The 24,931-nt window shown below is 50.8% G+C and overlaps 1 protein-coding gene across 5 annotated transcripts in view; it reads right to left on the bottom strand.

Annotated features, from left to right (window-relative positions):
• The window catches only part of MAPKBP1 (mitogen-activated protein kinase binding protein 1), a 53,198-nt gene that overhangs the window by 6,370 nt on the left and 21,897 nt on the right, over positions 1 to 24,931 (bottom strand). For 2 of the 5 annotated variants that reach the window (XM_050799369.1, XM_050799371.1), the window contains exons 3-24: positions 21,894 to 21,985; positions 10,527 to 10,589; positions 10,238 to 10,295; positions 9,365 to 9,535; positions 8,839 to 8,976; positions 8,391 to 8,573; positions 8,143 to 8,160; positions 7,710 to 7,870; positions 6,765 to 6,954; positions 6,099 to 6,245; positions 5,705 to 5,880; positions 4,829 to 4,920; positions 4,445 to 4,570; positions 4,031 to 4,101; positions 3,754 to 3,875; positions 3,403 to 3,478; positions 3,184 to 3,295; positions 2,906 to 2,969; positions 2,524 to 2,658; positions 2,102 to 2,235; positions 1,841 to 1,896; positions 413 to 649 (exon numbers count right to left, since the gene is read on the bottom strand). In XM_050799369.1, the coding sequence (XP_050655326.1) occupies positions 413 to 649; positions 1,841 to 1,896; positions 2,102 to 2,235; positions 2,524 to 2,658; positions 2,906 to 2,969; positions 3,184 to 3,295; positions 3,403 to 3,478; positions 3,754 to 3,875; positions 4,031 to 4,101; positions 4,445 to 4,570; positions 4,829 to 4,920; positions 5,705 to 5,880; positions 6,099 to 6,245; positions 6,765 to 6,954; positions 7,710 to 7,870; positions 8,143 to 8,160; positions 8,391 to 8,573; positions 8,839 to 8,976; positions 9,365 to 9,535; positions 10,238 to 10,295; positions 10,527 to 10,589; positions 21,894 to 21,985 (2,622 nt within the window). The remainder of the gene's footprint in view (positions 1 to 412; positions 650 to 1,840; positions 1,897 to 2,101; positions 2,236 to 2,523; positions 2,659 to 2,905; positions 2,970 to 3,183; positions 3,296 to 3,402; positions 3,479 to 3,753; positions 3,876 to 4,030; positions 4,102 to 4,444; positions 4,571 to 4,828; positions 4,921 to 5,704; positions 5,881 to 6,098; positions 6,246 to 6,764; positions 6,955 to 7,709; positions 7,871 to 8,142; positions 8,161 to 8,390; positions 8,574 to 8,838; positions 8,977 to 9,364; positions 9,536 to 10,237; positions 10,296 to 10,526; positions 10,590 to 21,893; positions 21,986 to 24,931) is intronic. The other 3 variants (XM_050799370.1, XM_050799372.1, XM_050799373.1) reach the window with 2 other exon arrangements.

Below are 24,931 nucleotides of genomic sequence, written 5' to 3'. Positions count from 1 at the left end.
AGAAGAGGTGGAGGTGAGTAAAGATGTGCTGTGCACTAATTCTAGGGGGAGTTGAAGGACAGACACCAAGAAGCCAGGCTGGGCTCCAGCTGCTGATGTGAGCTTCTGGATGAACTGTATTAGCACTCTGGGCCGCCAACCTCCAGCTACCACTTAATACCAAGAGTCCTCCAAGAAACCCAGCCCAGGACAAAGGCCACTTTTGCCTCTCTACCCCAACCCCTCCCCTGCCTACCCTGATGACCAAACCATACGGCCCAGCCAGCCTCATCCTGGCTTTGCAGTTCAGGTTACCCATGTGCCACAGGGGCAGAGCAAGCATAGCTGGACCAGTGCTCAGGTCCCAGCTGGTGGCAAAGGCTGCCTAAGGCCCCTTGGAGCTCTCTGGAGAGCTGGGAGAAAGCGGGCTCACCTGGCTAGTGAGTGAAGTTTCAAGGGCCTGCTGCCCATGCTTCCTGGGACCAGATGAGATGGTGGCCAGCGAGTCCTGGCTAGGGCCCCGTGGGCTTGGAGCCAGTGTTTCCAGCTGCCGTAGGTCCAGCATGGATCGAACGCTCAGCTCCACACCTGGCTGAGCCCAGCGCCCCCTTCTTCTGGGTCCTGGGTTGGCTGCAGGAGCTGGGTCCAGGAACCCCACGGACTCCTGTGCCTGGTGGGAGGCAGGGTGTGGGGGAGGAGTAACAACCACCACACAGTAAGATCAACAAATATCCACATATCCCTTACTATGTGCCTGGCACACTACACATATTAGCTTACTTCATCCTCACAGCAACCTTTTGAAACAGGCACTAGTATAATCCTTGTTTTACAGATGAGGAGACTGAAGCGCAGGGGGCTTAAGTGACCAGGCCGCATCCCACAGGCAGGAAGTGGCCTGCAGGTTAGTCTGGCTCCAGAGTTCATGCTCTTAGCTGCACTCCACATCCTCGGGCACATGAACCTCTAGTCTCAGCCTTCACCTGGTATCATGGACGCCTCAGAGGTCTCTCAAAGTCTCCTGCTCTGAGGACGGCCCCACCAGCAACCACTTACGACCAAGAGTCCTCCAAGAAACCCAGCCCAGGGCAAAGGCCACTTCTGCCTGTCTACCCCAACCACTCCTTTTGCCTCTCTACCTCACTTTTGCCTCTCTACCCTAATCGCTCCAATGGCTGGGGGCCCCAAAGTCCCTTCACAGCACCAAGGACAAACCTATAGCCCAGGCCTGAGACCCCTGGACGGTCAGGATGCTCCAGAGACATCACAGCATCATCACTCTGTGAAACTGTTGCTGACAACGGAAGGTACTGGTGCCTGGGGACTTGCTCTGAACCTTGATCCCCCTCTGGCCACCCCAGAGCAGTCACTCAGTTATGGGTCCCCTCATGGCCTTTTCCCTCTAACTATTCTGGAAGTTCTCTGCTTACCTCCTAACCGGGGTCTTTAGAACTACTGTTTCTCCAGATCTCCGCTCTTTGGATCCTTGATTTCCTGCACTTTAGTTCTATCTGGCTTAGAGGCCCTTTGTCCTCTCCACCTTGAGCTGTTCTCTGATGATATTTACTTCCAGGCACCAGGCAGCTGAATAAGTGCCACACCTCCCCAGGGCTGACTAACTCTGTGTTCCATCCACCTCATCTGGTCCACAAGAAGGAAATACCTGGGCTTTCTTCACCCCCGTACCCAGGACTGGCCCAGCTGCTTCAACTTCCCTGACAAGGCCTTCCTTGGATACAGGAGTGCAGCATGTGGGCAGACCCCATGCCCCAATACCCCTACCAGGCCCAGAAAGCCCCGTTCTCACACCTTCCTTTGCCTCCTCTAACCTTGGAAGAACATTTTAACAATGGCGACTCACCCGACTCATCTCCCAGTGGGACAGGCTTCGGGGCAAGGCAGGGCTGGGGACCGAGGCTAGACAGAAACAGGCAGTCAGGGCAGGTGTCTCCTGCCCACCCACCCCTGGAGCCCTGGCCCCATCAACCCATACCGTGTGTGGCCACAATGATGCCTCAGTTTCCTCAGCTCACACCGCTCTCACCCCAGAGTCCCAGAAAAACCATATCTAGCCATTATACGAACGAGGGACTATCTGCCCCCACACCCAACTGCCACGGACCCAGTGCTTTCTTGGTATTCTTGGCAAGGACGGGCAGTGCTGGAAGTTCTTCTTCAGTCCCCTCATCTTCTCCCTCCTTGTCACTGTCTGATGAGAGAGCAGGTCCAGGAGACAGCATCGATGGGGCCTGGTGCCTGAGTCCGAGACAAGGAAGGGCATGGGGATAGGAGACTCAACAGGGGGAGAGGAGGCTTAATGGGGGAAGAAGGAAGAGGAGACTCAACAGCGGGGAAGACAAGATTCAGTGCGGGGAGAGGAGACTCAACAGGGGGAAGAGGCTGACATCATGGATCCTTGTGTGAGAGGTAAGGTCTTGGGAGACAGAGTTGTGAACGGCAGGCCCAGAGCATGGAGGAAGTGCGGTAAGCTCCCAGCAAACCATCTGCACACCCACCCATCACTTGCCCACATTCTGTTCTCACCGGTTGGGTCCAGAAGCCCTTTGGGGAGAGGATGGTCCTTGCTGCTTGCCGCCCCGCTGACGCTGGCGCAGCTCGGCCAGACGCTGCCTCATGCTGATGGTCATCTCAGAGCTCAGGCGCCACACAAATATGCAGCTAGGGTAAAGCCACACAGTTGGCTGAAGCGGGGGTGGGCAGAACTCTGAAGGGGGCAGTGCCATTCGTTCCCCTTATCCATGGTTGGCAAGGAGACCAGAGCCACCCTCCACTTCAGGTCAGGCACAGCCAAGAGATATTCCTGTTAACCCCACTTCCCAGAGACATCACTAAAATGAAGAGAGGGGAGGGCAGGGTGCTGTGCAGAGTAAGAATCTGCCTCTCAGGGAAGCTGGCTTCCGCTCACCTGTCCCCAGACACAGAGATGAGATGTTTGCAATCATTACTAAATTTCATGCCAGTGACAATCTCTGTGAAGAACAAAGAATACAGCCTATAAGCCACCTTAAATTCCCAACCAAGTCCTCTCCGTCCCAACAGTGGACACGGGGGTTGGCTGCAGGGTAGGGGTAGGTGGCTCTGTGGGTCCCAAGAAACTAACAGAAGAGTGAAGTTTCAGGGGTAGAACTCACTCAGGTTTACGCAGGTATCAGCTTCTACTTAGGTATTCGGGACTATACTCACCTGAGTGGCCAAACATGGTGGCCACACACTCGCCTGAGGAGAAGTCAAAAATGGAGAGATTCTTGTCGGAACAGCTGGTGGCAATGTAGATCCCTGAGGGGTCTGTCTGCACCTGAGGAGCAGGGTGTGCAGCTGGAGGACACGGGATGTACCAGTCCCTCCCATCCAGCACCACTCTGTCCCCGATCCCCTATCCGGTGCCCCCTCCTGGGTCCTTACCTTGATGAGTGTGCCATCCTCACCCTGTGACCCTTTAAACAGCTTCTTCTGCTTCCCGCTGCTGATGTTAAATATCCTGTAAGAAACACAGTCTCTTTCACGTGAGGAGGCAGTGAAGGTGGAACACGCCTGGGGGATGGAAGTGCCAGCTTTCGCTGCCAGTCTACACTCTCTGGGAGCTACCAGCAGCAGCAAACGGGCTACCACCTCTTGGGTGAGGCAAAGTATTGTAGGCTCAAGGGGGTACAAAGTCCTGTACAGAACGACAGATGTGGGAACTTAGCTGCACAGAGCTGACCCCCTAGGGCGATGAAGGAACGTGGGCAGAGAGTCGGAGGAGGGGACGCCCACCGAATATTTCGGTCCTGGCAGCCGATGGCCGTGTACTTCCAGCTGGGCTCCACATCCATGTCATAGAGCGTCGTCTTCCGCACCACGTGGTGTGTCCGTGTGAACTGCACTCCATCTCCAGACTGCAGGGGTGGAGCATGTGGACAGGCCCACACCCAAATGCCTCACCAGGCCCCAAGAGCCCTACTTGCGCCTCCCTTCACCTCTTGTAACCTTAGGCAGGGAATGGCAGACCCTGCCCTGCCCCGCCCCTCTCAGGAAAGCCCAGTGCCCTCACCTTCTGCGCAGTGCGGAAGTAGATGCTCTTGTCGGCTCCACAGCTGATCATGCGGACTTGCCCATCGCTGGCTATGAAGAAGGGAGGCCCAGCTGTTCCCACTGTTCTCACACATGGGAGCAGCCTGTCTCCCACCTTCCCTCCATGAGATCCCCCATCAAGCTACTCTACATGCCAGGGAAAACCAACTAAATTAAACCTGCAATTTCCTTTCTCCCTCTCCTCAGTCCAACCTGGTTGGCTCAAGTCCCTGCACTGAGAGTCTCTGGTCCACCTATCTTCCCAACCAGTTCCAGGCCTCCCAGCTGCTGTCCAACACTCCCCAACGACTGGCAGACCCTTCTCATGGAGATGGGAGGCAGGTGGCAGCAGGGGTGAGTGTGGCAGGATGTGTCTCATTCACCCTGCCTGCACCTGCAAACTTGACAGCAGTGATGGAGGATGAGTGTTCGTCCAGTGTCTGCTGTAGGCTGTATTCCCGCCCGGCATCCAGCACGTGGATCAGCCGGTCGCGGCTCGCCGATGCTAGCAGTTTCAGACCTGGGGATGGAAGAACTCCATCAGCCCATGAGTGCCCTGAACAGCCCTTATCTGGGCCTGGCAAAGAGCCCCAAGGGAACTGAGCCCCATATCCCCAAGCCATGTGAACCACAGAGCAAGGACAGAACTGTCCTCCTCTAAACCAGCAAAGACACAATGATCCAAAGATTACCGACCCCACATCCAAGAGCCAGGACAAATATAAGTGGCACCGGCAGGACTGCAGGAGCCCTGTGCCATTCCGGGCATTCTCCTGACCTGTGTCTGGCTTAGAATACTCCAGGCACAGAATCTCAGAGTCATGGGCCTCCACCTTCAGCATTTCACTCAGGGACTGAAGTTCGTGCACCCTGCAAAGATGAGGAGAGGTGGGAAGAGGCGATGGCCAGGTCGCAGGAAGAAGGACTCACGCCCACTTCTACATTTTCTCCTCCTACCTTTTTCCTTTTTGTGAACTTTTAGGCTTAGAGAAAAGTTGCTGAAAGAACAGAGTGCTTCCATATTTCCCTTACCCAGCTTTCCCTAATGTTAACATCTTACATAACAATAGTCTAATTATCAAAACTAGGAAATTTATGTTGGTATAATACTATTAATTAGAAAACTTATTCAAATTTCCCCAGTTTTCCTGCTATGTCCTTTTTCTTGACTCCAGATCCTATCCAGAGTCCAAATTGCATTTAGTTACTTCTCCTTAGATTTCTGTGGTCTGCAACAGTTCTCCATTCTTTCTTTACTTTTCATGATCTTGATGCTTTTGAAGAGTAATGATCAGTTACTCTGTGGTATGTACCTCAATTTGAGTTTGTTGGATGTTTTCTCACGCCTACATTGAGTATATGCATTTTTGGTAAGAATACCACAACAATGTTGAAACATTGTCACATTCTTCCTAGTACATCCTATTACGGGCATCATGATGTTGACATGAGGATGTTGATATGAGGATGTTAGTGTATGACCACTTGGGGAAGATGATTTCTGCTAGGTTTACTCATTGTAAAGTTACTACCTTTCCCTTGTAAATAAGTATCTTGTTGCCCAACCTTTTTGAGCCCAACCCTCCGTAAAGTTCTAAACACCTGACTCTGCACCACGAGTGGCAGTCAGTACCCACCCAGGGCCTGGCATTACCTAAGTGTGCCCATACGGTCCCCTGATGCTAGATGCTGTCCATTGGGGCTGACACACACCGAGCGGATGCCCACGCGGGGATCCATCAGGGACGCATCTGCTTTGTCTCCTCCAGGCAGCTCTGTGTCCAGCAGGGCCTGGGTGTTCCCATCCACATAGATGATTTTAATGAGGTCCTAGTGGAACAGGTTAGAAGAGGTAGATGAGGCAGGCCTGACCAGTACAGCTGTAAGGGTCAAGACAGCTGGGCAAAACAAACCCTTGGACCACAGAGCACAGCCAAATGAAGGCTGGAAAGCCAAGGCCTAGGGACCCGTTCCCAATAACAACGTGCAAAAGCTGTGGGGAGGGGGGCACTGAGGGTGAAGCAGGGCCCCACAGCCTCAGGGCTCACACTGCTGAGGATGTTTCGGTGGAGGGTGGAGCCATGCACCCCGGAGCTCTCTGTATTCCATAGGCGGATGGTGTTGTCTGAGGAGCAGGTAATGAAGGAACTAGGCGGCAGGCAGGCCTGGTTACTGTCCTTCACCTCGGGGTAGACCTGAAGGGGCCAAGGGAACACAATCAGACCTCCATTTGGGAGCAGTCCTCTGCCTACCCAAGGAGATGAAAGGGAATGGGACGAAAGAGGGAATGGTGGCCAGGACTTAGTCCAGTGCCTGTCACAGGCCATACATAGCTAGTATAGACTCTTCATTATGACCAAGGGGAAGCACCCACTATAAATCAGGCACTCTTCTATGCCTCCCACTTACATTATTTCATTGTATTCTTAGAACAATTAGGTGAAGCAAGTACACCATTTTACAGTTGAGGAAACTGAGGCTTGGTCAAATTCAATAACTTGTTCAAGATCACCGAGGCAAAACTAAAGATGGGGCACACTGGGGAAGCCTGTAACATTCAAATTCAGTCCCCGGGATCTATCCCAGGGAATTCACTGGAGAAACAGGGAGGCAGCAGGAATCTAAGATTATACTTGGGGATCCCTACTTTCTGTCCTCAAAATGGTATCCCAGCCAACCTGGCCAGTCTCCAGCCAGCCAGCCAGCCCACATACCTCCACACTCCAGACGCAGGAAGAATGATACAGAGCCGAGTACACCTTGCCCACTTTCTTGGGGTCCCTCACATCCCAAACATAAATGCTATGATCGTTGTACACACAAGACAGCCACTGATTAGTAGGATCAAAGGTCAAGGCAATGGTGTCTGGATACCTGGCATTGGCCACTCCAGAGAAGAGGCGACTGTAGGGAGAGGACAGGGCACACTAGTGAGACTGAAGGGACTGAAAAGAGAAGCCAATCCACAATGGAAGGAGCAGTGCGTGAAGAGCCCTTCCCGGACCTGCAGGTTTGGAAGTAGTTGCTTGAGAGAAGAAAGGAGCCCCTACTAGCCATTAGCAGGAACCTGACCCGGCACTAGCTGCTGGGCCATGGTGTTCGGATGAACAGTTTCACAGAACACCAACGTTAGACAGGTAATTCTATGGCTGTGATGGGGCAAAACAAAACCAAGACTACTCTGTGCACAGATAAAAACAAGATCACCACACAAACCACGACAGTGACCGAACACCGCCTTTCCCATCTACATGGCTGCTGGCGGCTTCTTGACCAAATACAGCTTTAGCCCCATACCTTTCCTTCACCTCTTAGATAAATTAACAAGATGTGCCACTGTAGAATTGCCCCTAGTTCCTGACAGCATCCAACCAGAATACTTCAATCCCTTGAACTACTCCTAAAATCACCCAACGCAAGCCCAAATCCCATATGCCCCTTCTAACACCCACTTACTGAGACTCTCCACAGTTCTCCACAGGGTGGGGTCTCCTTGGTTGCAACAAGTACCAATAAACCCAAATTCTTCTGTCTAAAGAGGTGTTCCCAGTCATCTCTGGGGCATCAGTACACTCTTCGCCTGCTCCCTGAGGCACTGACAAGAAAGACTGGGCAGGGGTAAGGCTACGAATGGAGGAAGGGGGGCCCACATAGCTCACCTGGCCTCAGTGATGCTGGCAATGTCTGTCCCCAGAGCATGGGGTCGGGGCAAGGTGCTAAGGAAGTGCAGGTTAGAGGGGTTGAAAAGGCGCACGGTGCCATCAGCACAGCCACAGAAGATGTAGTCTTGGCTCACAGAGATGCAGTGGGCCACTGTAGTCTGTGGGCAGAGTGGCTCAGCTCAGCAAGGCCACCTGCCCACTCAGTCTTCTCTCCTCCCCGCCCATCAACAGCCACCTGCCAAGAGGAGGGACCGGCCAAGGCAGGGGCAAGGGAAAAGCTGCCCAGCTGCTCTATTCTGAGCCCTCAGCCCTGTCCAGCCAGGGGATAGGAATCGAGGATTCTTCTAGGCACCAGAGGATCCAGTAAGAAAAGCCCAGTGAAGAGAAAGAAACAGCATGAGAAAGAAAGGAGGGTGCAGGCACCACTTACTGTGAAGCTGTCTGTGTTCTGAGCAGAAGAGGAAAGCAGGGGAAAGAGAGACAGAAAGAGCAGAGAGGAGGCAGTTATACAGATCACCAAGGGCTGGAACTGGGCCAAGCTCTAGCTCCCCCAAGCTTCATTCTCCTGGGATCTCCCGTATGCATGAGGGCCCAGCCCCTAGTCTGAAGCCCTGGGCACTAGTTCTCCCCTAAGCTGAGACATGGGTAGACCCTACCCCTGGGGACGGAGGTACTTACCCTCAGCTCCACCCACTTGTCCAAAAGCCTTCGATCACTGAACTCGCACAGCAGCCCCGAGGACGTGATGCAGAAGGTGCTGTCCGCCTTCTTCCCTCTGCCACAGGCCACATCAGTGAATAGGTTGTTCCGCAGCTCTCCCAGCAGCCCTGAGCGGCCCAGCAGGGGCACAGTGGCATTCACCTGTGGAGGTACACCACTGTTACCCCCCTATCCACCCCAGAGCCTGCCCCTGGAAACCAGGCCCTAGGAGAGGACAGGGGATGCCTCCAGCACCCCCTTGCTCTTTGGGCCTACTCCTCAGCCCAGACAGCATCTGGCTCATCCAAAACTTCTGCATGACTGCTGGGAATGCAGAGAGAGGCCCAAGTCGGCCAGAGTCTCCTGGGGTGGGCTGGGCAGGCCCTGGCCGGGGACTTGGTGGCTACTCGCAGCTTTAGCACCTCACCTTTGAGGTCTTGCTGTCATCGAGATACCAGAATTTGATGTGCCGGTTGCCTGCAGTGACAAAGTAGCTGCAATCCTCAGAGAAGGACACTGCTGTCACCCGACTGGACACCTTGTTGGAGGCCACCACAATGTTTTTCTAGAGGGGATGCCAAAGGAAGAATCAAGGCCCTGTCTCTTGGAGCTAAGAAGACAGTGACTCAGAGAATGGAGGAGAATTCGAATTTGTACTTGAAAAAGCGTTTCTTTCCAGAATTTACTGGCCAGAAAAAGAGGGGTGGGGAAATAATCCCTTTCTAGAGGAGATGAAAAGATTCATTTCCTGCAGAAGTCCTTGAAGGCATAAAGTTAGCTCCTTCCACCAACATGCTTGGCCACATGGTTGCTCTTTTCTGCTTCAAATAACTTTCCAGAATGAGAATGGTTCAGTGGGGTGGAGTGGAGCCATGCAGGCCAGCAGTCTCTTGCCTCCTCAGCTGACACTTGACCCCTGTGAGGCTGCCAGGCCATCCCACCCAGCCACTCACCTTCCAGGCCCACACGTTGACGATCATGTCATGCTGGTAGCCCACAGAGACGATGTACTTGGCGCTAGGAGAGAAAGCCACACAAGCCACACCATACTTATGCTCTTGCAGCTCGGCCACCTGGCTGCGCTCTGCCACGTCCCAAACCCGCACGGCGGGCATGTGCCCACTCTGCAAGGAGGCAAGAACTGGAAGTGAGTTCTTGAGTTCTCCACAGGCATACAGCCCCCGTTTGTTTTCCAGAGTGGGGCCCTCGCCTCCTCAGTCACTGGATACCATCATTCTCCCGGCCAAAAGTCAGGGCAGGGTACAGAGGAAATATGGTAAAGATCTGAGAGCAACAGTGATTATCAGGGAGAAAGTGGCCCTGGAGTTTAGTCAGCATCTCTGGGTGCCCGTCTGTACTTCTAGTTATTCAAGGCTCCCTGAATGGTTCTGATGGGCAGCCAGCATTGAGAGCCACTACCACTCAGGTCTATTTGCTGCCGGGACAGAGGCGTTCCTCCTGAGCCCAGCAGGGGGCCCCCGGGGGTAAGGAATAGTTAAGGCAGTGGTTCCCAAAGCACCCTTCCCTGACCAGCAGCATCAGTACTATCTTGGAATTTCTTACAAATGCACATTTCAGAGCCCCATCCCAGACCTACAGAAGCAGAAACTCTGAGGACCAGCCTAGCGATGTGTGCTTTCACAAGCCCTCCAAGTGATTCTGATGTACACTAAAGCTTGAGAACCACTGTTTTAAGGTAGAGCGAAAACCAGGATTTGGTGTCTGTTTCAGAAGCCAAAGTGAGAGCAGGCCTAGGACCGCAGCTCTCTGCTGAGGCCAGGACACCTGCCCTCTTTACAGTACTGCCAGCCCTCTTCCTCACTCACCTCTCCAGTGACCAAGTACTTGCCATCAGGGGAGAAGGCAAGGGCAGTGATGGTTTTCCTGCAAGAGATGGGGCAGGCTCAGAGGGGCACTGGCATCCTGGCCTAAGCCTAGCCCACTCCCAGCCTCTCAAAAGGTGAGACCAGCAGACACCAATGGCACATGTGGCACTTCCGCATCTGACCTTACGCTCCAACCAGGTCCCAGCCCCCAGAGCCACAGAAACTCCAGATAGTGCCCTTCTCATAGCTCCCAGAAGGAAGAGGCATCCTGGGGACCCGGCCCATTTACCTGGAACTGTTGAGGATGTGGTGCTGTTTGTGTTTCCGGGGATTGAACAACACAACCACACACCTGAGGGGATGAGCAGACAACAGGCTCAGCACCAAACCACAGCTCCCCCAGGAGCCCTCCAGGCCACCCAGGACTTCCAGTCACCCAGCAGAGGGAGCTGGGTAGAGACAGCACAAGGGCTCCACTGCTTTTTTTTTTTTTTTTTTTTTTTTGAGACAGGGTCTCACTCTGTCACCCCAGCGGGAGTGCAGTGGTGCAAACATGGCTCAGTGCAGCCTCAACTTCCCAGGCTCAAGCAATCCTCCCACCTTAGCCTCCCTAGTAGCTGGAACCACAAGCATGTGCCACCATGCCAGCTAATCTTTGTTTTTTTTTTGTAGACACAGGATCTTGCCACATTGCCCAGGCTGGTCTCAAACTCTTGAGCTCAAGTGATCTACCTCCCAAAGCGCTGGGATTACAGGCATAAGCCACCTCGCCCAGCCTCCACTGCTTTCTCCTGGCAACCTGTTCTTGCTCCTTTTCCCCACCAAGAGGGCCTATCTCTGTAGCCCCATGAGAGTCATAAGGACTCCCTGGAAGCCTGTCCCTGAACCAGGCCCCTAAATACCAGCTCTATCTCTGGCCATACCCACAAAGGGCTGGCAGGGACACAGGCCATCCCGCAGCCCTTCCATATACCCCAGGAAGGGGTGTAGGAGGGGAGAAGAAATGTGATTTGGACAAAGCAGGCCTCAGGTGCACAGCCCGTTCACAGGCTTGGGGTCACACGTGTATCAAGCATGTGTGCCTGAAGATGTAAGGTCTCTCACATGTGCACCCACGTGTGTACTTGGCAAGAGCTGGCCCCCCACACCCTGTATGTGTTGAATGAGGAAGGAAGTGGGAGGCCAGGCAGGGGCCACATAGCAGAAAGTCTCAGTAAGATGGGGTAGAGGGATAGAGATAGCCTGAGAAGGCCTGGGAAAGCCCTACAGTGCCACGGAGGTCCCAAGCCCCACCCTGAGAATCCCTGGCCCCAAAAAACCTGAGAAGAGCCCCCCGACTGCCAGAAGCAGACAATCAGGGACTCTGCCTGCCTCACAGAGAAGGGGGGGGGCAACCTCTCCCGCCAGGCAGCAAGGCTGCTGGATGGAATCAGGTCCTGCCTTTCCAGAGGCAGTTCTGGAGACGGAAGCTGGGTAGTAGGAATCAGGGGCAAGAAGCCAAAGGCCAACAGCCAGGCAGCTTCTCTTCAGGCTTCTTGGCTGTCAGCAGGCCCTGGCCCGTTGCCCCTTCTGCCTCAACTCTTCGTTAACACTGGAACTAGCAAACAAGAGCAAGCCTGGAGGCTGCGAATAGGAAAGGCAGGGAGGAGAGAAAGAGCAGACAGCTACTACCCCCAGACCTAACTTTCCCTAGTAGGACCCCATTGCAGCCCCCGTATCTGAATGCCACTACTGGCTGGAAGCTTGAAGGGAGGTAGGTGCAAGTTGCTAGTGAGTGCTAAGCATCTTGGGCTCAATAAACCACTTCAATATGCAAATTTGGGGACACTGGGACCTCCAATGTGACCAGATATGCCCAGAACTCCCAGGCTGACCAACAGCTGTGAAATTCCTGAGTCGCTTTTCTCCTCTAACCCCTCAACTCTTCCTGTTTTGTTTTGTTTTGTTTTTCTCCTTCTTTCTCCATTTCCTACTCTTTCCTTGTTCCTGTTTCCTTTTTCCGTTTTTTTGAGACCAGGTCTCACTATGTTGCCCAAGCTGGTCTTGAACTCCTGGACTCAAATAATCCTGCTGCCTCATCCTCCCAAGTAGTTGAGATTACAGGCTCATGCCACCCTGCTTAGCCCTTCCTTCCTTTCTTTCTTTTTTTTTCTTTTTGGAGGCAGGGTCTTGCTCTGTCACCCAGGCTGGAGTGCAGTGGCACCATGGCACCATCACAGCTCCCTGCAGCCTCGACCTCCTGGACAAGCAATCCTCCCACCTCAGCCTCCCAAGTAGCTGGGATTACAGGCACATGCCACCACACCCAGTTAATTTTTGTATTTTTTTGTAGAGATGGGGTTTTGCCATGTTGCCCAGGCTAGTCTTGAACTCCTTTCTCTTTTTATACCACCTTCTAGTCTCCTGCTTCCCCTTCTAGAATGTCACAGTCAGGAGGGTTTTAAAAATTATAACAGGCCGGGCACAGTGGCTCATGGCTATAATCCCAGCACTTTGGGAGGCTGAGACAGGCAGACCACCTGAGGTCAGGAGTTCAAGACCAGGCTGGCCAACATGGTGAAGCCCCATCTCTACTAAAAATACAAAAATAAGCCAGGTGTGGTGGCAGATGCCTGTAATCCCAGCTACTTGGGAGGCTGAGGTAGGAGAATTGCTTGAACCTGGGAGGTGAAGGTTGCAGTGAGTCGAGATCATGCCATTGCACTCCAGCCTGGGAGATAAGAACTAGATTCTGTCTCAAAAAAAAAAAAAAAAAAAGGTATGACAAAGGCCGGGCGCGGTGGCTCAAGCCTGTAATCCCAGCACTTTGGGAGGCCGAGACGGGCGGATCACGAGGTCAGGAGATCGAGACCATCCTGGCTAACACAATGAAACCCCGTCTCTACTAAAAATACAAAAAAATTAGCCGGGCGAGGTGGCGGGCGCCTGTAGTCCCAGCTACTCGGGAGGCTGAGGCAGGAGAATGGCGTAAACCCGGGAGGCGGAGCTTGCAGTGAGCCGAGATAGCGCCACTGCACTCCAGCCTGGGCGACAGAGCGAGACTCCGTCTCAAAAAAAAAAAAAAAAAAAAAAAAAAAAAAAAAAAAAAAAAAAAAAAAGGTATGACAAAAGCAAGATGGCTTTGGAAACTCTGCACCCCATCGCTCTTGAGCAGGCACATGAAAATTATAACAGAGCCAGGCACGGTGGCTGACGCCTGTAATCCCAGCACTTTGGGAGGCCAAGGCGGGTGGATCACAAGGTCAGGAGATCGAGACCATCCTGGCTAACACAGTGAAACCCTGTCTCTACTAAAAATACAAAAAATTAGCTAGGCGTGGTGGCGGGCGCCTGTAGTCCCAACTACTCAGGAGGCTGAGGCAGGAGAATGGCGGGAACCCGGGAGGTGGAGCTTGCAGTGAGCCGAGATCACACCACTGCACTCCAGCCTGGGGGACAGTGAGACTCTGTCTCAAAAAAGAAAGAAAGAAAGAAAGAAAATTATAACAGAGTTCAAAGTCCACATATTTAGATTTTTTTTCTTTTTTTTTTGAGATGGAGTTTTGCTCTTGTCGCTCAGGCTGGAGTACGGTGATGTGATCTTGGCTCACTGCAACCTCCACCTCCCGGGTTCAAACAATTCTCCTGTCTCAGCCTCCCGAGTAGCTGGGATTACAGGCACCCATCAGCAAGCTTGGCTAATTTTTTTGTATTTTTAGTAGAGATGTGATTTCACCATATTGGTCAGGCTGGTCTCAAACTCCTGACCTCAGGTGATCCACCCATCTTGGCCTCCAAAAGTGTTGGGATTACAGGCGTGAGCCACTGTGCCCAGCCAGATTTAGACATTTATGTTTTAATACTTTATGCAGTATATGAAAAGTAATAGCCCCAGGCCTGCCACCATCATGAATTCAGAGCCCAGAAAGTTCTCAGTGGTTAACCAACATTTTCTGAACCTTCTTGCAGTCTGTGCTGACCTGAGGCCCTCTGCAGGCTCCTCTCTCCAGCAAAGGCTCAGTCTAAATGGGGACAGGTTCCCTAGCTTTCTGATGAGTTACACAGGAACAATGGTAAAGGGCTTCAGCTGAGAGTTGATCTAATTGAATTGACTCAATGCATAATCCAGCCAACCGTATCCCAAATCCAGAAAAAGTGGGCTCTATTTGCAAGCTTGTGAGTTTTCCCTTAATTCTCATCCCAAAGCAGCATTTCAAGCCTTTAAAGGGTAGTGCATCAGACTGCTTAAAACACTTTCCAAGTCACTGCATACAAACTCAGTCTTCCTGGGACACAATATCCTGTTTCCTCCTTCTTCTAGTTCAGCTCCATGGTGGAAGGAGAAGGGTGAATGGTGTGTGTGTGTGTGTATGTAGGAACACTACGTAGATCGAAGGATGACTGGCTAGAGGCAATGGCAATGAGGCAATCTCTCCCTCCTCTAACATCCCCCTGCTCCCAGTATAGCCTAAGAAATTCTCAGGTGTGCCATGGAAGAGCTAAGCAAGAAAAGGAAACACCAGAGGTCGTCCCCTAAGCAACTATTTTTGTTTCTAATTATTGATATTTGGAAGCCATCCAACAAGAGAAAGAAAGAGAGCATGCAACCACGGCCACAGCTCCACATGCAGGGACGATAACACAGATGCTGAAGTGACAGCAGCATGGCCAGGGCTCCCTGTGTGCTTGGCTTGTTGACGCCCTCCCGACCTGTTCTCAGAAGCACCAAGGAGCCCTCTCAGCCTTCTTGGTGAATTCTGAGCAAGCTCCTAGGTCAGCTGGGGAGAGGAGCGCAGGGCACGGTTTGTATCAATCTTTCCCTCTACATCCCCTGACCCTGCCCAGCAGGGTGAGCCCTTGCTGCAGTGCTGGCTGGGATCCACCACATGCCAAGGGCTGGGTTGGCCCACCCAGCCGAGTCCCGCAACTCAGCACCCGAGGGTGCAGGGCGGCTGCTCACTCTCACGGGGAGGGTGTAAGGCCTCAGCCTGGGGGAGTCACGCTGTGGAGTACTGGCGCCAGGTGCTGGGCCTACTGCCCAGGAAGGGCCAAGCCTTCAACATCCCCCTTCCCTACACAGGTCCAGGCCTGCTGCTGCCACAGAGCCCAGGATTCCCACAGGATCCACCTCCTACCACTCTCCATCCCCCGGACGGGATGAGCTATGCATGGGGCAGCATAGACAGGGAGCAGGACACACAAGATCAACCAGGGACCCTAGGCCTTTGAATTGTTTCTTTCAGACCAGGTAAAATCTGAGAGTGACTCACAGAAGCATACCAAAGGGGCTTCTGGCCTCGCTCAAATGTCGCCCTCCAGCCCTATTTATCATTACAACCCTACCCCCGTCACTGCTACTGCTTATACTGTTTCCAAAGCACACATCAACTTGTAATCATGCTTATAACTTACATTGGGGGTGGGGATCCATCTTCACACACCAGACTGCCAGTTCTGTGAGGATGGTATTTTTGGTCTGTTTTACTTACTGTTAAGTTCCCAGGGCCTAGAAGGTAGGCCCGCAGTAATTATTTGTAAATGAGTGAATACATCTTCAAGTCACTAGCTGCAAGATCTCAAAGCCCTGGCTGCCAAGAACCTCCTGCGTAGCAGAGTGTGAACCAGGGCCCTGGGGAGAGGCCCATGCCTCTCCTGTACCTCAGGCATTAGGACTCCTTGATGCTCAAGGGCAGCGCTGAGGTGGAAAGAGCAGAACACTAAGGTCACAGGCCTGTCTGCTAACACACTGCGTGATCCTGGGCACCGAGTCCCAGCCTTTCCTTCTCTCAGGTCCACGGGTCTCTCCACTGTCCCTGGTGAATTCCCTACAGAGAGTAAGAAGGCAGCTCTGTGTTCCTTCAGCTCAGGTGCCACGAGAACACAGTTCAGGAGGAGGATTCCGTCACACCCAGTGCAGTGCTTCCAAGCTGAGGATCTCAGCACCAATTCTAACATGGGCTGAGTAAATGGAGGGCCTCCTCAGGAGAGCAGGGCTTCCCTCTTTTCCTCCCCACTTAAATCGACCAAGAGATCTCTTCTTAGCTGCCGGATACACCCTGTTACCTCACTAGGACACTTCCCACCCCAGCAGGAGAGCAGCAGCTGTGCGCAGGACACTCACCCAGGCCACTCTGGCATGGGAGCCAGGAGAAACCCATTCTCAGGACTAGGCACAGGGGCACAGGTGCCCAGGGGCTGTGCTGGGCTCGAACGTCCATCTCCACTAAGCCGGATGGGGAAAAGGCCCAACTCAATTAATGGTGTTCAGCTCAACTAAGTCTCTCAAAGGGGCTGTCTGACATCCTCTGGTAGGGGGGCTTCCCATGGGGAAACAACAGCCAAGGGATGTAGGAGCCACTAGGACAGGCTCCATGCTCAGCCTGGAGGTCCTACCCACCTCTCCCTGACACACTGCCCACCCTCCTTTCCTGTGCTGTTCTATTTCCTTTCAGAAAACTTTGTTTTGGTTTGATATTCGCCTCTGGGCCTCAAAGAATTTTCTGAGTTTTGTTTCTCTCCTTGTTTCTAGGATACCTGAGCTGGCTCCTAAAGCAACAGGCACAGGAGGAACAAGAGTGTGGGGGCTGAGGGCAGTGTAAGGATGATCAGATAAGAAAAGCTGGGAGACGAGGAGGGAGGTGAAGAACCTGCTTGTGCTCACACAGAATCTGGTGGCCCCCAACATCACAGCAGCACATCAGGGAGCTCTGGAACACAGCAAAACTCAAACACCCAGAAAGAAGCCATTTGCACAGAGAACTTGAAGTTCTAAGAAATCAAAAGGTCAGGGAACAGATTAGGGGCACTGCCCGGGGGTGGCCAAAGCCAAGCACACACACTCAGGAAACCTACTAGAGGTTCCATCAGGGAAGCCTGCACACCACCTGGAAGGATCATGACTCCCAGGCACATGCACTGGGCTGAGACCTGCCCATAAACATGCATAAACACACGCCCTTAAAGACCAGGCCTGGAGTCCAGGGGTGTGTGAGGAAGAAAGCGGGCAGGACTCCACACTCCCCAGGGCAGGGACACAGGGCTCAGCATGCACCAAGCAGCACCCCAAGGCCTTTTCTGCCTATGCTACATCCAGCCCCAGCCCCACCTCCAACAAGAGGGAACCTGGCTTTCCCAGGCAGAGGCAAGAACAAGTGGAATTCCCCTGAGGCAGGCTGCACAAACTTATCCAGTAGAGAGGTCTTTCCATCAACTTGCTTCTCTAGGGGAAAATGGAGCCCAGTCCAGCCTCTGCCAGGCAGAGCCCGTGTGGCTCCACAGCACCCCTCCTGCAGCCATTAAACACCAGAGGACCACCTGGGAGGGAGAATGACCCCAAACCCAGGGATGGAAGTCTCCCTGGCGCAGACTGAGCTGCCCATAAAGGGGGCTCTTCTCATTCAAAGGGCAGGCAGGCAGCTTAGAGGAAAAGCAATTTGTTAAAAATAAGCAGAAAGTGGCCGGGCACAGTGGCTCACGCCTGTAATCCCAACACTTTGGGAGGCTGAGGTGGGCAGATCACCTGAGGTCAGGAGTTCAAGACCAGCCTGACCAACATGGAGAAACCCCGTCCCTACTAAAAATACAAAATTAGCCGGGCGTGGTGGCGCATGCCTGTAATCCCAGCTACTCAGGAGGCTGAGGCAGGAGAATTGGTTGAACCCAGAAGGTGGAGGTTGTGGTGAACCGAGATCGTGCCATTGCACTCCAGCCTGGGCAACAAGAATGAAACTCCGTCTCAAAAAAAAAAAAAAAAAGTGTGGTCTTCCCCCACCCTGTGCCATTTTAACAATCAGAGCTCTACAGTCATACTACTTGGGTTAGAACCCCAATACACATACTAGCTATGTTACCTCGAGCAAACTCCTTAACCCTTTTGGTTTTTTTAAGAGGCAGGGTTTCACTGTGTCACCCAGGCTGGAGTACTGTGGCACAATCATAGTTCACTCACTGCAGCCTTAACCTCCTGGGCTCAAGCAATCCTCTCTCTGCCTCAGCCTCCCAAGTTGCTAGGACTTCAGGCACATGCCACCATACCCAGCCAATTTTTTTATTTTTACTTTTTGGTAGAGACAGGGTTCTCACTATGTTGCCCAGGCTGGTTTCAAATTCTTGGTTTCAAAGCAATTCTCCTGCCTTGGCTTCCCAAAGCCACTGCACCCTGCCTGCTTAACTTTTTTTTTTTTGGAAATGGAGTCTTGCTCACTGCTCAGGTTGGAGTGCAGTGGCACGATCTCGGCTCACTGTAACCACTGTCTCCTGGGTTCAAGCGATTCTCCCGTCTCAGCCTCCCAAGTAGCTGGGACTACCAGCACCTGCCATCGTGCCAGGCTAATTTTTATATTTTGGTAGAGACAAGATTTCACCATGTTGGCCAGGCTGGTCTTGAACTCTTGACCTCAGGTGACCCGTCCACTTTGCCCTCCCAAACTGCTAGGACTATAGGCGTGAGCTACCGCACTGGGCCTGCTTGACCTCTTTGAATCTCAATTTCCTCCTCTAAAATATGAGGGTGATAATAGTACCAACATCAAAGCGTTGCTCAGAGTATTAAATAATTAATATACAGTACTTAAAAAGTGCCTGGCATAGAATAAGTACAGTCATACATCACATAATAACATTTTGGTCAACAGTGAAGGGCACGTATGACAGTGGTCCCGTAAGATTATAATGGAGCTACAATATTCCTATCACTTAGTGACATCTTGATGATCTCGACCCTATGTAGTTCTATGCGCTAGGCTAATGTGTGTGTTTGTGTCTTTGTTTTTAACAGAAAAGTTTAAAAAGTTAAAAACAAAATTTAAAGCTTATAGAAGATAAAAAGAAAATATTTTTGGGCCAGGCATGATAGCTCATGCCTGTAATGCCAGCACTTTGGGAGGCCAAGGCGGGCGGATCACTTGAGGTCATTAGTTCAAGACCAGCCTGACCAACATGGTGAAACCCCATCTCTACTAAAAATACAAAAATTAGCCAGGTGTGGTGGCAGGAGCCTGTAATCCCAGCTACTCAGGAGGCTGAGGCAGGAGAATCACTTGAACCCAGGAGGCAGAGGTTGCAGTGAGCTAAGATCGTGCCACTGCACTTCAGCCTGGGTGACAGAGGGTGACTCCATCTCAGAAAAAAATTAAAAAAAAATATTGTTGTATAGCTGTACTGTGTTGTGTTTTAAGCTAAGTGTTATTACAAGAGTCAAGAAGTTAAAAAAAAAGTTTATAAAATGTAAGAAAGTTATAGTAGGTTAGGTTAATCTATTGTTGAATATATGTTTTTAAAATAAATTTAGTATGGCCAAGTGTACAGTGTTTGTAAAGTGTACAGTAATGTTCTGGGCACTCACACTCACTCACCACTCACTCACTGACTCACCCAGAACAACTTCCAGTCCTGGAAGCTCCATTCATGGTAAGTGCCCTTATACAGGTGTGCCTTTTATATATATATTTTTATATGATATTTTTACCATACTTTTTTCTATGTTTAAATACACAAATACCATTGTCTTAGGATTATGTACAGTATTCAGTACAGTAACCTGCTGTGCAGGTTTCTAGCCTAGGCGCAACGGGCTATACCACGTAGCCTAGGTGTGTAGTAGGCTACACCATCTAGGTTTGTGTAAGTACACTCTGTTATGTTCGCACAACAACGAAATTGCAAAATGACACATTTCTCAGAACATATCCCCATCATTAAGTGACACGTGACTGTACTTGATTGATAAAGGTGGCCTTTTTTGGTGGTGGCTTGTTTTTTTTTAAGACAGAGTCTCTCTTTGTCACCCAGGCTGGAGTGCAATGGCGCAATCTCGGCTCACTACAACCTCCACCTCCTGGGTTCAAGTGATTCTCATGCTTCAGCCTCCTGAGCAGCTGGGACTACCAGCACCCGCCATCACGCCCAGCTAATTTTTTTGTGTTTTTAGTAGAGACAGGGTTTCAACATGTTGGCCAGGCTGGTCTCGAACTCCTGACCTCAAGTGATCTGCCCACCTTGGCCTCCCAAGGTACTGGGATTATAGGCTTGAGCCACCGGTCCCAGCCTGATAACGGAGCTTTTTTGATGAGGTGATAAAACTAAGCAAATCATGTATCTAGTATAAAAACTATAAAAGTTGCTATGAAAATTACATTGGGGAATGAACTAGGCATTACCAAGTTAATGGTAGAATAAGAAAGGTACAGCAGTAGCCCTACTCATGTTCATATTCCTGTGCCTATCAGCATGGAACAGAGGGAGCCAGAAGTAGGAGGGATTCCAAGCTTTCTCTAGAAGCCTGAAGAAACTATGGTTGGAGGTTTCCCACTTGTAGGAGCAGAGGAGTGAAAAGGCAGCAAGAGAAAGAATAGTAGCCCCAGTCCCCTATTTCTCTTCTGTGGCACTGATCTCTCTCAAAGTGACTAGAACAGATTCATAACAGCATTATTCCTAATAGCTAAGAAGTAGAAACAACTCAAATGTCCATCAACTGAAGAACAGATAAAATGTGGTACATCCATGCAATGTAATATTATTCAGCCACAAAAAGGAATAAGATAGTGATACACGCTGTGACATAGATTAACCCTGAAAACAGTATGCTGGCCAGGTGTGGTGGCTCACGCCTGTAATCCCAGCACTTTGGGAGGCTGAAGCAGGAGGACTGCTTGAGCCCAGGAGTTTGAAACTAGCTTAGGTAACACAGTTAGACCCCGTCTCTACAAAAAAATTGAAAACTTAGCTGGGCATGGTGGCACACACCATAGCTCCAGCTACTCAGGAGGCTGAGGCTGCAGTCAGCCATGATTGTACCATTGCACTCCAGGCTGGACAACAAAAAGAAGCCAGTTACAAAAGGCCAAATACAGTGTTATCTGATTCCGTTTGTATGAAATATCCAGAATAGGCAAATTAATGGAGACAGTGGTTGCCTAGGGATGAAGGTCTGGTAAGGTAGGGGTGGGAATGAAGAGTGACTGATAGGAATGGGGCCAGGCATGGTGGCTCACACCCGTAATCCCAGCACTTTGAGTGGCTGAGGCTTCAACATGGCTTGAGCTCAGGAGTTCGAGACCAGCCTGGGCAATGTGGTGAAACCCCATCTCTACAAAAAATTAGCCAGGCATGGGGCAGTACGCCTGTAGTCCCAGTTACTAAGGAGGCTGAGGTGGCAGGATTGCTTGAGTGTCGGGAGTGGAGGCTGCAGTGAGCTGAGATCGAGCCACTGTACTCCAGCCTGGGTGACAGCCAAAACCTGTCTCAAAAAAAAAAAAAAAAGGAACAGGGTCATGAAAATGTCCTAAATTTGATTGTGGTGATGGCTGCACAACTCTGTGAATATACTAAAAACTACTGAATTGGATATTTTAAATAGTGAGTTATATGGTATGTGAATTACATCTCAACAAAGTTGTCCTTTAAATGACTAGAAGGTAGCTACTGAAGATGGTGTTAGGAACTGCGTGAAATTTGTGTGTGGGAGGTGGAGTAGATAACCAAAAAGCAGGACAGGATGGCAACAATGACAGCACCAAAGAACCTTTACCTGGTCCTGCGTCCCTTTACAAAAATGGCAATGAAACATTAACCTGTATGTATCTTCCAGAAGATACCAGAAAACCCCTGCCCACCCCAACTGCTCTAGCATGGCTATAAATTCCCATGCGTCAAGATCTCTTCCAAGGCACTTACTTACCCTGCTGGGTAGGCAACTAAACCTGACCGGGGGTCACAGGCAAGTCCTCTGCCTCCAGACACTGTAATTCCCAGCACCTTCTCCAAGGTCACCTGTCAGAGCAAGACAGAAGTGACACGTTATAGACAGAGTGTGTTTGGGAAGAAGGTGCTGAAGGCACTTGGGACATCCTGAGGCATTGGCTACTTTCCAGATGCCCATGTCTTCAGGTGAATGGAACTATGACTTCTGCAGCTTTTTCCGTTCTGGTCACTGGGCTTCTTGATCACATGGGAAAAACCCAGTGTGCGACACCTATTTTCAGGAGGGCTCAGTCTGCTGGTACCACAGGAAAGAAAACCAACTCGTTAAAGTATAACTCATGGCCACAGAGGAACAAGCATTCCCCAAAACCAGGAAGGCACCATGTATAAGCTGGAGCCTGGGATCCCCAGACTAGACTCTTGGATCCGTGAGACTTGGGTGAGGCCACTGATCTTTGTGCTTTGGCAGACATGAAGGAAAGGCCACTCTGACCTACCAATAGCCAAAAGAATGTTAGGTATCAATTAGGTGACTCAGAATATCCCTGACCTTTGCATTCTATCATGTTCTTCCCCTCCATCAGAGGGCTCCACCTCCCAAATGTCTGCCAGTTCGTACAGACTACAATCCAAGGAGGCAGAAACAGGGCTTAATGCTGTGTTCTGCAAAGCACGGATGCTCAGGGTATTCTAATTATTATTATTAAGCCACAACTCCCACAGAGATGAAAGATAAAATGCTCAGAGATTTGGAGAGGACATGGCCATGGGAGACACTCATCACTCTCATCATTAGTATTATTACCCCACACTGTCTGCAGGCCCCAGGACCCACACTGAACTAACCTCAAATTAACTCACTGCTCTTTCTGCTAGACGATGCCAAGTGAGATTGAGACTTCCCTCTAACCTCTTACTGTCACTTCACGTCATCCTCTGCTCAGGTCTTTCATTTGCTGCTCCAGGTCTTTACCTGCTCCAGGACTATGCACTCCCTGCACTGGCCCTGCTCAGGAATGTCCCTGACCTCCCCTGGCTCAGAGAGTGGAGCTTCAGAATGCAGGACGGACATGTGAACAGGCTAGACAGCACTTTGCTGTGAAAACACTGACCGTGAGGAGAGTCTCGGAGGCCCTAAGAGGGCAATGTAAACCAGAAACACATAGGGTAGATGCTTGTGGCAGGGCGGTCTACTACTAGTCCAGGCCAGTTTCTAGAGAGGGGAGGCTCAGAATCAATTAAGACAGTTTTGGAGTTTCTCCTTCTCTCTTATTGCTCCAACTGCAGAATTAGAAGTACCCCTAGATGGGCCAGGGGCAAGGGCTCACGCCTGTAATCCCAGCACTTTGGGAGGCCAAGGTGGGCAGATCACTCAAGGTCAGAAGTTCGAGACCAGCCTGGCCAACATAGTGAAACCCCCGTCTTTACTAAAAATACAAAAATTAGCTGGGCATGGTGGTGGGTCCCTGTAATCCCAGCTACTCAGGAGGCTTAGTCACGAGAATCGCTTGATCCTGTGAGGTGGAGGTTACAGTGAGCCGAGATCGCGCCATTACACTCCAGCCTGGGTGACAGAGCGAGACTCCATCTCAAAAAAAAAAAAAAAAAAAAAAAAGTACTCCTAGAGACCGTGTTTAAATTTTTATCTCTGAGTATTATTTTAGCTTGAATTAGGTTGGAAGGAAATGCCCTGTGGTGGCCGAAGACCAAAATAAGTCTTCAGAGATGTTACATTTAATACCTATTCCCCAGAAAGGTCCCCAAGGATTATCTGTGTATCTTGGGGATGCAGATGAGGAATTCTAACATGTGTCTGCTCACTGGTAGATATGGTTTCGATACAAAGAAGGAACCCAGAGCCACCTGGCAAGCACCAAACTTGCCAATTACCCTTGTGCCGATCTGAGGCACTAAACCTAGTGTGGAATAAAGTAACTTTGGCCTTCTCTATACATTCTTGATGTGTTACCCTAACTTATGCCTGCTCTACTTTTTCTCAGCTTAATGAACCACTGGGACCTAGTCACCTATTACTGACTGGAGAGCAACAAAATCATCCTGGGGAAGTCTGGGGGATACTCAGTTTAAGTCACCATGTCATCCTGGCACTGAACCTGCAACTCTCCCAGAGGAGGGGATATTTAGGGACATTCCTGCCACACCCACTGCCTTCTGCAGACAGGAAAGAGAAAGGCCCCAGGCTGGCATTACCCACACAGCTGGCATTACCCACACAGCTGGGAGAGGCCACAAAATCAAGTGTAGGGAGCTAAAGGGCTGCTCAACTCTTATTTTCTCCTGGTAATCTGATTAAAGGTAAATCCTTTGGATTCAAATTTGCATTGATCCCTTCCATCCCTTACGCTTCAGTGTCGGTCCCGAAGAACTACACCAAGTCCATTGGTTCTCAGCTGATCTACTTTCCAACAGGAATTTGGGTAGGTGTTTTGTGGGTAGATGATCCCATTCCAAAGAGAATTAATTCTCTAAAGCAAGAAGGAGACGTGGGCTAGTAACACTCTAAAGACCAGTGTTTAACAAAGTTTTCTGGCCATGACCCACAGTAAGAAACACATTTTATATCATGACCCAGTATATAGAGACATGTGTGTGCATATGCATAAAACTGAAAGTTTCACAAAACAATATCCTATTGTTAATCCTAGAGTGCAATATACTCTATTTTCTATTATATCCATTTCATTAAAAAATAATTCTGGTCATGGCCCACTTTACTGATTTCACGACCTACAAATGGGCTGGAAGCTCTAGTTTGGGAAACCCTGCTACAGACCATCTCTTTCCGCCTGGCCTGGGAGACAGGCTCTGATCACCGGCACCTTTGTGTTTGTTGGTCATTTTCCTCCTAGGACTCTGAGCAGTGGAACATACTTCCGCACTAGGAAAACCCCACAGGCAGGAGTTTGCCTGAGCTCAAAACTTGGCTTATTTTCAAAGGATTTATGTTTTTGGCTTTTTCTGGACTTCTAAGCAGCTATCCAAGAGGGGAAAAAA

The sequence above is a fragment of the Macaca thibetana genome, chromosome 7, assembly GCF_024542745.1.
Source record: "Macaca thibetana thibetana isolate TM-01 chromosome 7, ASM2454274v1, whole genome shotgun sequence".
Classification (NCBI taxonomy): domain Eukaryota; kingdom Metazoa; phylum Chordata; class Mammalia; order Primates; family Cercopithecidae; genus Macaca; species Macaca thibetana.
The sequence above is the reverse complement of the archived record's forward strand: the minus strand, read 5'-3'. Positions and strand labels throughout refer to the sequence as shown.